The sequence below is a fragment of the Patagioenas fasciata genome, chromosome 1 (genome assembly GCF_037038585.1).
Source record: "Patagioenas fasciata isolate bPatFas1 chromosome 1, bPatFas1.hap1, whole genome shotgun sequence".
NCBI lineage: Eukaryota > Metazoa > Chordata > Aves > Columbiformes > Columbidae > Patagioenas > Patagioenas fasciata.
Genome location: NC_092520.1, coordinates 19,226,250 through 19,238,974, shown reverse-complemented (window position 1 = coordinate 19,238,974; position 12,725 = coordinate 19,226,250). Strand labels below are relative to the sequence as shown.

Genomic DNA, 12,725 nt, shown 5'->3' with positions numbered 1-12,725 from the left:
AAACCTGAAATACGATTTTTAGACAGATCAGCTTCCATGCATGACTAAGTTCCTAAGACCAAATAAAGTCCAGCCTTCCAAATAAATGTTCCTTGCCAGGCTCAAGGCAAAATTCATCATTAAGAAAAAAAAAAAAAAGAAAAATTTCATTGCTAAAACTCTCCTTGATTGTAAATTTTATTTCAAATACATGGTTACAATGTGGATGGCAGTGGACCACGGAAAATGTTCTTACATTGCACTGTGTTCTAAAGTCACCTCCAAACATAGTCCAAACACCACATTTAAAGTACATTTAGTAAATTAAAACCTGACAAGCCTTAATACATGGCAGAAAAAAAATCCCTATCTCAACTCCAATTGAATCATGTATGCAGAGCGTATTTTTTGTGCTCAGAGTTACTCTCTTCAGCCCAAACTACATTCAAGACAAATCTCTTTGGGATCACTGAAATACTGGAGACATCAAAGTTCCAAGGAAAGTAACTCAAGTAAATACAAGCCAAATACAATGGAAAACCAAAAAGGATTAAACTGTGTCTTCAGGGTATTAAATTTACATGTGTAAATCTGGCATATCGAAAACAAGAAAAATATTTTGTCAGAAATTATTAGTACACTCCTGTTTTCCTTTTTTGTATTTTCTTTCTTTGCCAAGCTAGTTCACAGGAAGGGGAAACGACCAAGGCCTTAGGCCTTCTCTGAGTCTCAGCTCTCCCTGAGAGCAGACACTGACTCTGGGGAGCCACAGCAGCCACTGATTGCATATAAATCTTCATGGATTAGCACTGCCAAAAATCTGTCCATCTCTGTCAATTTTTATGCTTAAAGCTCAGCTAATCTGGAGTCTAGCTGACATCTTTGGGGAAAAGATCAATAAGAAAAGTGATGTATGAATACATAAAAAAAAGACAAAAGTGATCTCCCCTAGATAAATGGGAACTTAACGATACTGAAAGTAAACTAGACAAAATTCCCAATTTTAAACTGACTGACCCTTTAACATTTTCAAAATACTTATTAAGTAGTCATGCTACAAAACATCGTACTGACAAGATAACTAAGCCTAGGTAAGGCTAGAAGTTGAAATAATGCAAAATCTTGTTTAAGAAATGCGGCACTAAACCACTACCTTTTTCCTACATGAAGTAGGCAATGGTTTAGCAGTAATTAGGAAATGCCTGAGGTAATTAAACATTTAATAGGTAGTGTTGTGACACTAGGTTTCCTACACTGGGCTGCTGCTAACTCCTTCCCACCAGCTCAGTTGTCCATTAGCTTAATGGATTCCAGCAATCTGCCCCTTCAGCAGCAATGTGCACACCAATAAACCAGGCAAGGGTTGCTCAGTGTCCAAGCACCTACCAAAGCTCTACTTCAGACTTTCTCAGTAAACTCAGTTTTACTCTTTCCAAGAAACAAGCTACCAATAACTACCATGATTCCCTCTCTACTTTGGTACCTGTGGCAACGCATTACTCCAGAAGACAGCTCAGAATTTGATCTCAAAGGCAAAATGACAGAACCACCACTGCTCTGGTCCCCAGTGGAGAAGTGTTAGTATCTTGAAGTACTTCTCTTTGAATCTCTGCTGTTGTTCTATGTAAATGCAGAATTGCTAAATACACTTTTCTATTGGTCCTTGCCTCATAGCTAATATTAGGCCAAAGATGGTCCTTCCCAACAAAATGCAGTTTTACAGGATAATCTAGCTGCCTTATATCTAGGTTTTACTCATCGGAATCTCATATATTAAAAATACAGTATTAACCATATTACTGATGTTACCTGGGGGAAGCTGAGAAAAAAGTTTCATCACATTAACCTGGTTTCACTCCAAGCAATATACAAATACCATCAAAGGATGCATTTATCAAATATAGATAGATACATTTCAAGTCTAGTAACATGTGAAAAGCAACCTACAAATACTCTTATACAGCCCTCTCCAATACATACTGAATCCAAACTTCATTAAAGATAACTTATTTAAAAATTATGCTGTTTCCTCCAACAAAAGCAGAAGGGCAGAGTCAAGTGGTCATAAATACAGAAGGAAATGGAAGATTTTTGTTTCAAGAACAATGGGCCTCATTTTCTACTTGTTTTTAGAAGATGTATTGATGTACTACATGGTTTTTTCATTCATTTTACATGGAGTGGAGATACAATCAGTTTAGGAAAGTGAAAAACCAGAAGGAACTAGAATTGACTTACAGTTACCCTCTTCCTCCCACTTGCACAAAGAAGCAGCAATTTGCTACTGCTCAGAAAATGCAATGTCTTTCTCCCATCCTTGTCAGTTCTATTGACCAAGACGTTGGTCAATGGGCTACAGGGGACATGGTCACCAGCTTTTTTTTTTTTTTTTTAGGGGTATCCAGTCCTTTAATCCATGTCCCCACGCCCAGTCCTACATACTGCTCCCACAACGTGCAGTGACACAGGGCCAGGGACAATCTAGCCATGAGGATTTAGCTGGTTCAGATGTGAAAAGCAAAGGATTTATGAATCTAATAATCTAGAAGAGAGCAAAATAAAGGTTCATACTCCTATGCAAGTGTCAAGATCATATTTCTGAATCTGTTACATGATAGGCTGTTTGTCAGAAACACACAGACAGATTTCTTATTGCAGTGAAGCCAATGACAAAAACGACACACGACTTCATGTAGTATTGCTGCTTCTTCCTGCAGTGTGTGCTGAAGGAATATGTTGCCATGACCTACAGATCCTCATCCCCACCCTGTGCTTTTCTATTAAACTACAAGAAACAAAATCTTCTGGTTTATATAATCTAAAACACTTTTAAACTAAGAAGAAAAGTTTAACATTGCTAATTTTATTATATATTTACTTCTAACTCAGATTCCACTTCATTTGTAGTGTGGAAGTCTCTGAGCAACACTGAATCAGAAAATTCAGCAAGTTTCACTGTGCACAAATTTATTAAATATAGCACAGGTACAGAGGGCTCATCCAAATCCTCGAACATCTTTTCTTTCAAACAAAACCTATAATGTGACAGTAGAGAAATGTATTTCTGAAACTGTATTGAGTTTGCATGGCAAGGTTTCAGTAGCAGATGGACTACAGTGGTGGCTTCTGTGAGCAGCTGCTAGAAGCTTCCCCTATATCTGACAGAGCCAAATGTCAGCCAACTCCAAGATGGACCCACTAAGCTCATCAGCGATGGGGTTAGTACCTCTGGGATAATATATTTAAGAAGGGCGAAAAAAAATGTGCAACAGCAGTTGGGGGAGAGGAGTGGGAATATGAGATAAACAGCCCTGCAGACACTGGGTCAGTGAAGGAGGAGGGCAGGAGATGCTCCAGGCACCAGAGCAGAGATTCCCCTGCAGCCCGTGGTGCAGACCATGGTGAGGCCACCTGTCCCCTGCAGCCCATGGAGGTCCCATAGTAGAGCAGATCTCCACCTGCAGCCCAGGGAGGACCCCACACCAGAGCGGGTGGATGCCCAAAGGAGGCTCTGACCCCATGGGAAGAGCACACTTGAGTAGGCTCCTGGCAGGACCTGTGACCTCATGGAGAGAGAAGCCCAGACTGGAGCAGGTTTTCTGGCAAGAGTTGTGAACCCTGTGGGGGACCCAGGCTGGAGCAGTCTGTTCCTGAAGGACTGCACCCTGTGGAAGGGACCCAGGCCAGAGCAGTTCATGAAGAACTGCAGCCCATGGGAAGGACCCACACTGGAGAAGTTCATGGAGAACTGTCTCCCATGGGAGGGACCCCACGCTGGAGCAGGGGAGGAGTGTGAGGAGTCCTCCCCCTGAGGAGGGAGGAGCAGCAGAAACAACGGGTGATGATCTGACTGCAACCCCCATTCTCTGTTGCTCTGTGCCACTCGTGGGGAGGATTTAGAAAAAAAACAGGAGTGAAGTTGTGCCCAGGAAGAAAGGGTGGTCAGAAGAAGGCATTTTAAGATCTGTTTTTATTTTCTCATTACCCTACTCTGATTTGATTGGCAATAAAAAAATTACTTTTCCCCAAGTTGAGTCTGTTTTGCCTGTGACGGTAATCGGTGAGTGATCTCTCCCTGTCCTTGTCTCAGCCTACAAGCGTTTCATTCTATCTTCTCTCCCCTGCCCAGCTGAGGAGGGAAGTGACAGCAGCTTTAGTGGGCACCTGGCAGCCAGTGAGGGTAAACCCACCACAGAAACACATGAAACCTCCAGAGAATCAGTCAAGATTTTTGCATGTGGGACCAGAACAGTCTCACCAAGATTCCTTCAACACTGCCTCAAAAGTCTGTCTCATACAGCTTCACAAAATAAAATAACTTTTAGCAGAGATTTCTGTTCAGCACTTACCTCACAAACCAACTTAAATACTAAGTCCCAGGAGCAAGAGGATGAATATAAAATTAGTTCATAACTTCTAGACAAAACAGTTTCTAAAAAACATGAACACTTCAAAATGAACGTGGACAATCCAGCCCTAACTGTTTAGTGATTCTGTGGTCTGTACATACCTCTGGCTGCTTCTGCTTTCCGAATCCTGCTCTTCATCAGAATCTTTGTATTTATCAGGATCTGGAAGAGTACTTGGATCAAACTCTTCTTCACTTCCACTGTGAGCAAGAAAGGCCACTGTTTCCTCTTCATCCTACCAGGTGAGAAATGGAGAGTTACAAGAAAAGCAAACAAGTCCATGTTACTTGCCACAACCATAACGATGCCATAACAAAAACCACTGCCTTCAATTGCAATCAAAGACCACCACTATATAGCCAGGAAAACTGAATAATTTCTCACATCATCAGTGCTCTCCTCTGAGGCTGTTTGTTAAAGGTTTAAGAAATATTATTCAAAAACAAAGCAGAGGGATTTACATTTAAATTCTACCTTTCCAGTACTGTCGTTTACCCAATCTAAGAGAGATTTGGGCAGCAACTAATCAACAGTCATCAGAGAGCAAGTGTTTATGTAATATGAAGCTTTAGTGTCTCTCAGAAACACACTGCTAAGAGATACGAGCTTGTGGACACACTGATCACTGCTCCAAGGTGCATTCCATGAAATACTCCTGATTTAAAACTCATCTGGATGTCCTTGCCATTAAAAACCAAAACACTGCTTAAGCTGAATTAGGTGCTCTAAGAGAGTTCCAGGCACCCACCAGAAGAGATGCATGTTCTCCAGGCTCCCCCCAGACCTCTCATCCCTCCTCTCCGGGGCTCAGCCCCCGCTGACCCCCAGCACAGCTCGGCACACGGGCTGTCAGTTTTCGCCAGGGAGCGAGGATGCCTCACTGATTCCTTAACAGAGAGGGCACAGAAGATGCTGCTCCGTAAAAGTCCTGGGTAATAGAATAAAGCTGACTGCTTTTGCAGATACAGGTTCTGCTCCACACAGCCTGGAACTGATAGCACCAGTTTTGTAGATTTTTGCTAACAGGCAAGAAGAAAGCAGATGGACTGGAGGCCATGTGCAATTGTATATACACACAAAAATGCAAAAAAAATAGCTTACAGGCATTTATAAAAAACGTGAACCCTAGATCCACACATATTTATGCTGAAAAGCAAAAACAAATGCAAAGAAAGTATAATTAAAGACATCACGACCTTTTGTTTACATATCTAATCAACATGCACACAGTTGAGTTTCCAGAACAGTACTCATTTAAACAATCCTTCATTCTACTAATAACTTCACATCATTAAATATTTAAAGTTCTTTTTTGTTCTGATTTTTCACCATTTCCATTTATCACCAGGTTTTAAAAGAACACTGTCTTTATGTGCACACAACTCAGCACAATAAAACTAATTAACGCCTCTTCCCCCACAAAATCTACTACAACAACAAAAACACCACCCACAAACAAACCCAAACAAAAAGAACACTAAAAGTCCTTTTGATTTCTGGAGGAGGGGTGAAGAGAAGGGAAAAGAGCTGCTGAAGGGTAGGATTAGTCACCGCTGCAAGAGCCCCTTATTGCCTGTCCAGTGACACCCCTGCAGTGCACTGAACACAAGCAGAAGAAGGGGATAAAAGCCAGATTTGCAATCAGAAGGCAGAAGAAAAACATTTTAACCACACATTTTGTTCTTGACTACTTTGAAATACTAGTAAAGGTAATTGTATAGCTGGGTGTAAAAAAAAATTATCACTGAAAGCATTGTCAGACTCAGCAGCACCATAAAGTGCCTCAGGCAACACAACCACCCACTGAAAGCACCTTGATTACCAGGAACCTCAGGTGCTACTTCACAACAAAGTTGGATTTCTTTTTGCAGTGGTTTTTTTACAGCATTTTTTTGCTTACCAAAAAGTATCTCCTAGCTCATCTATTAGTACAATATTAGAGAGCACTACTAACTCAACAGAAAGGTATTCTGAAGGCCATCTTTGTGCTAATTAATTTCCTTATTAGAAAAGCATTCTGCAGTAAATGATAGTTTATTTCAAGTTCTTTAAACAATAAATATTCACTCTTTACTTGTCCCTCCCATTGCAGCTATTCTTACAACATAAGTGGTGCATACCAATTATCTATATATATTTTTTTGAAAAAAAAGAGAACAAAGTATTTCTAATATGTATGTGTGACAGAGTTCTGCAATTGGCAGTCATCCTTAAGCTGTTCATCTGTATTCTCAGTTATGTCAGTAAAATGTTGAGACTGCATTTGTTTCTCAAGCTTTGCCATTTAAATATGCACACATAAGACAATTACACATACAGAGATCAAAGCTTCTCTTTCATTAAACATTCATGCTATTTTTCCAGCAGAAAATTTGCAGAGATGTGTTCAAGGTAATGCTTACTATAACAAAAGAAATAAATGGCAAAGATGTCTCTTTAATTCATCAGGAATCATGAGGTCGTATTTCTTATAAGTATCACTGATTACATATTTATTAAAATATTTGCAAGACCCTGAAATTGGTAAGAGCTTGAACATGAACAATTATAATCCTCAGCTCAACAACAGAAACTCATGATTTTCACCTTCTTGTTTCAAATTTATATCAGCCAGTCAGGAAGAAGAAGTCTTGTGATTTAACTTTGTATTACCACAAAAGCTGGAGAAACAAGGAAAATCATCATTCAAGATAACACTTGGAAAAGTTCTTCAGATACAAATAGGATGCAATTTACAGATTCAAGATTAGGTCCTTCCTAAGGCAATTGCTATCAAAGAAAAGATCAACTGCAGAACAGATTTTGACTACCTGTAATTTGTGTCTAAGGATAGCGACAATGTGCTTTTTGTATTTATTACAAAGTTCAGCTGTGGAAGGAAACCCATTCAGACATCAAACCAGGCCGGGCAGGTGAGCAGGATTCAGTGGCAATCACCTCGCTATTTTCATTCTGCTCAGGGGTGACAAACTCGCTCGCTCTTCTTTTTTCAATACCAGATTAGGTTATGTATTTTGTAATCTAGTTCCATATAAACTTTGCATGAAGATTTTCAGTTTGAACACGATATTGAGATGAAAACATTCCTGCATTCACATAGTCTCCCTCTGAGGCATGAGGAGATTCTTCCTATGCAAACACAGCATCTTAGAAAAATTCAGCAAAATTTCTGTACTGAAGGATTTGGAAACCTTATTGTCTTCAACCTTCCACACTGTACCACGTCAACCACGGTCACACTCCACCTTACTGAGTCATCTTGGAAATGCCTCATTTGGGCAGATTCCTCTAGACCGTTTGCCCTGCTTCTTGACAGAATATCTCCAATTCAACTTCTAGTTGTTCTTGGTCCAAGACATAATGACCACCCCTTCTCTTCATAAAGAAGGCTGAATGGCTGGTGGAGCTCAGGTAAATGTGTTAGGCAGGCTAACACAAGCTTAAAGTGAAGAAATGGATGTACCTTTTTAAGAAAACACGCACTCAAGGGACTCTAATGTTCAAAATAGTAGAATTGTGTCTCATTTCTACCAGGCATTAGGCACTCAGGAGAAAATAATCTATTGCCATCAGACAAAAAGGGAGGACTGAAAAAACATACCATGAAAACCTACACATATTTTTTAAATGTTGTATTTTCCACAATTTAATTGACCGATTACATACGGTATTTAGTTTATATCTAATTTAATAGGGGGTTTTTTAATCTAATTAAATTGCCTGGAGTTGCAATTTTTGTGTTCAACCCTTTAAGCAATTTTTTAGTTCCTAGCAACCAGGCTGAGGGGGAAGAAATAATTGTTTTGGCACTACCAGTTTTGTCCATAGTACTTTATAAAGCACAGCGGGGCAATATTTCTGATCAGCTAAAAACAAAACCTTTAAGGTCCACTCAGAAGTTCATCAGCCTTCATTTCAGTCCATCAACAGCCATATTTATACAATTTTGAATTCCTTTTGAGCTACGTCACCCTTTAGCTTTTGCTAATAATATGGTCTCTCCCAAGTAAGTGCTGCTTGTGATTTTAATGCCAATAAAAAGTAAGCTTTAAATACTGCTAGGAGGTTACCCTACACAAGTACACAACCTTATCAAACTCAGCATATTACAACTCATATAAAAGGATATTTTAAAATATAATCCCTTTCATGATCTGACAGTATTCCAACTTCTATTAGTTTTCTTCTTTTTCACAATTATTTTTCAGATAAAAATGGAAGTGAAAGTTGCTTCAAGTTTAAGATGGAACACATTTACAAATTAAAGTCTTGTAGCACTTCCTTTAAAACTTCTTAATCTGCAGTCATCTGATCTCTGTGCAGGTTGTCAGGGTTTTTTGTTTGTTTGTGCATTTGTGGTTTTGTTGTTTCTTTGGTTATTTTATAGCCTACGCCCCCAACCCACAACACTGTGTCCCCAGCTGATGCATGATTGCTCTGATAGTTCATCTACATTGCCCCAAAGGAATACAGCTATTCTGGCAGTTCACAAACAGAAACACAGCCTTTGATGTAGCTGGTGTGTTTGATCCAACAGCTGATTTGAAGATCAAGACCAAAGTCTTAGACAACACTGACAACTGACTGGGAGTCAGTGGAATGAACCAAGCGCTGATCTGACATGCAAAGAGCTGTCTCAACCATGCCAGAATTGAACAACTACACTCCATAGCATCTAATGCTCATCAAGAGCCTTCTAATCCAAACACTGACAGCATCATTTCCACTGAAGGAAGGATCTTGCAAGTTAAGGGGGGAAAGGCGACCTTTAACCACATTTCTAAAATGTGTGCAGTGCATGTTTAAGAGTCACAGTTCATGAAGGTTAGTTCACAAGTCATGTGAGCTTTCTTCCTGTAGTCATCTACCCTTTGTCATCTGCATCAACACTGAATATCAGTTCTAACAGGTGACATCCACAGCCATTCTACAATTGGCGTTGCCACTCCTCCTAGGCTTGTTTGTTCTTATGGAGAAGTAGAAAGTGATGTACAAAAGGGTGTGAGGCACAGAGAACAGGTTGTTGTTGCAGGACATCCTGTTCTCTTGGTCTGAAGCACACAGATGCAGTCAGGGCACACCGCAGAAAGGAGGTGATGTGGACACAAACATGGTCAACTGTTTCAGAAAGACTGCCCAGGTTTCATGGATCTAGCTAGAAAGGCTGGTACCAAACGCTGGAGAAACCAAGGTTGCCGGTTAGTCAGACATAGTCTCTGCACTAAGACGATCTCACTGATCTTCAGGCTCTGGGAGCAGTTAGACACAGCTCCTGGTTTTTGCATCACTTTGCAGAATATCATCCTCGGTTTTCAGTAGAAGGGACGGATAACTCTTAGCTTCATCTTCAAATTGCTCACCCTTCCCAATCACTAACAATCACACCAAGGTTCAATTTCATCCAGTCATTCTTGATTTCTTTTTAAGCAATCTGACATCTTCAATAATACTATTAGCCTAGTTTAGCCAGCAGAATCTTGCTTCTACCAGTGGTCTCAAATAATGTACATGAAAATACTTAATTTTATTTCTTGACATTTGCAAATGCCCCACAGTCAGTGAATGGGTAAGCCTGTGTTCCAAACTAGCACACACTGACGCATAAATACCAACATTTACATCTTTGCTGTGTAACTACAGCAAAGCAATTAGTGCTGGAAATGGCTCGTGCCACAAGCACAGTTCAGAACCACTGAAACCACAGAAATTGTCGAAATTTCTAAACATTCACTCTGGCTTTTTATATTAGTAAAGCTTCCGTTGCTTTCACAGTATTATTTTCTTTTATCTGTAGACTTGATCTCTACAAAGTACTTATAGTCCATACCAGAATTAACAGTAATATAATGAGTGCATACAGAGAAAGACAATATCATTTCGTAAATTTACACTTACAAACTCATCCACCTCAAAATGAAATGCTGAGAACATGAAAACACAACTTAAAACAGACTAAGTTACTAGGTAGGTAGCACCAGAAGCAAAATACACACTGGAATATATAAAATTTTGACAAGCAGAAGTGTTTAAACTACTACATACAGCCTTGACTTTAGAGAGTGCTCATAAGCTGATTTCACAGGCTTGCGAGCTAATAGTTCTGGTGTAACAGAATATGGGCACGAGCACGCAGTTGGCTTATGTGCCATAACAGATCAAACGTAGGATCTTTAGTACCATAAACAAAGTGTTCCACTCCTGCCGTGCCAGCAGCTTGGCAGAGATGCTGCCATGCACACTAAACCCATGTCTGAAACAAAATTGGTTTAAAGCATTAATCATTTAAAGGTTTCAAACCAGAAAAGTCTAACCAATTTTTACTTTGAAATGTTTCTAATGCTAGGTTGTCAGGTATCATTTTGCTTGCAAGTGAGCAAGGAGTACAGAAAAAAGAAAAGGGGGGTGGATTTTATTTGCTGTGCCTTATAAAAAGAAATGAGTAAAAAAGCCTGTAAGAATTAAACGTGCCAACAGACACATCGAAAAGTCTAAGGCCCTCTCAAAAAAAAACAGAAAACCACAGTACAGGATGCTGTTTTTAAACTTATATTCTCCACATGTAATCCTTGGACTGTCTCTTTACATTCCCCATTTCTCTTCCCTTTTAGTATCACAGGAGTCATGGCTGTCAGCTGGAATACAGAAATTCTCCAAAGTAGTCTCTGTGTAAAAACATTTCAACACGTCAGTCTTCTCCAAGGAACTTCAGCACATGTCCACAGACAGGGTGCCTACACAAGAGAATTTTCTCTGTATTACTTTCTGTCACTTTTGAAGGAGCCTGGAGGGGCTGAACACTCTGCTGGGATGTCCCACCAACCACCACCGCTGCCAGGACTGGGAGCAGAGGCCACTGTTTGCTGAGTGACTGGGCTGTTGATCAAGAACGAACGGATCAATGGGACACTGACATGAAACAGTCAGAATGGAAGCCTCGTAAGTCACGGAATTCTGTAAAATGGTTAGTTCAGCTCTTTTTCGTGAAACAGCTGATCTATATTCAGTGCACAGGAAACAGCAACACCAGCATTAAGTGCTTGTCCCATGACAAGACTTTCATGTTTTCACTGTACTGCTTAAGTCAGGTACTGTAAGCACTTGTACAAAATGCATATGTAAAATAGCACATTTACAGGCAGAAAAGTATGAATCAAATTAATTCCTCACAGTGAAAGGTATTTTAACCACTACTGATGCTTCTATGTACAGAGCTGAGGAGAAGCCCAGAAGCAGCACTGCTGCTCGCAGCACTGACGCAGCTGCTCGCTGCGACAAGAAGAGCTCGCCCGCCTGCATTCAGGATCTATTTAGTAACAGCAATAGATTTGCTTTTGTTCAAATGTGCAAACAAGCAACCCGCAAATCAGAAAGTGCCTGACTGATGCTGCACACTGGTTGGGTCATTTATTATTAATTTTTTTGTTGCTGTTGAATCCACCTTCCCAAGTGCTGAAAGGTAAGGGCCTGTGGGGACACAAGCGGTAACAGGAGCAGGAACATTTTGAATAAATACTAATGGAGCAAAATGGCATTCATAAAGGAAGGCAGAGAAGGCACTGCAGAAGTCAAGATATAAAACCATAATATCCTTTGATAACAATTTTATCTACGTGAACAAACAGGAAAGGCAAGTCTTAGAAATGCCAGGTAGGAAAACCAAGAAATATTTATATGAGGCAAGATCTTTTAGACCAACTAATTGAAAGAAACACAATTTTTAAAGGTCTAAAATAATGCAAAGCAACTTCAAAGAAAAAAAGTCTAATTACTGAGAGTTAGGTTATTCAGGGAACTGAGATAAAATCTAACATCATGTGTACAATAGGGTTGGGGAGTGTTAGTACAGGGAGAAGCTGCAGAAAGGTTCTCTCCAGGAAAGAGAGAGCAAGTAATTAGTCATCTGTGGAAAATGAAGGGGCAAAAAGAGGCTTAAGAAGGATTGAGATAAGCACCAGAAAGTGACCATGGCAATACTGAGGCATCAGCTGAAGTGAGAGATAGTGGTGATACAGTGACTGTGAAAGAAGATGGCAAAGAAGTTTGAGCTTTTTTTCCTGAGAATTACCTAATCCATGAGACATCAACTAAGATTTTAACCTGGACAGAAAGCTACAGCTGGAGTAGAGAGATTGAGATAAGACTCATTAGTACAGAGCGGAGGAAAAAAAACATGGCAGAGCTGTGCAAATTGTTGTCACAGGAGACTGAAGACTATGAGATTCCTGAAATTATGAAGAAGGAACTACTAGAGAAGACAGACACCAGAACAGAGGGTGGTTATGTCTGCAGACCTCCTAAAAATTGGAGCAGACATGGACAGGTCAAGTGAACAACCAC

General features: G+C 40.0%; 1 protein-coding gene across 1 annotated transcript in view; it reads right to left on the bottom strand.

Moving 5' to 3' along the window:
- The window catches only part of DDX10 (DEAD-box helicase 10), a 180,361-nt gene that overhangs the window by 9,824 nt on the left and 157,812 nt on the right, over nucleotides 1-12,725 (bottom strand). The window contains exon 17 of the mRNA XM_065831453.2: nucleotides 4,490-4,623. Coding sequence (XP_065687525.2) covers nucleotides 4,490-4,623 — 134 coding nt within the window. The remainder of the gene's footprint in view (nucleotides 1-4,489; nucleotides 4,624-12,725) is intronic.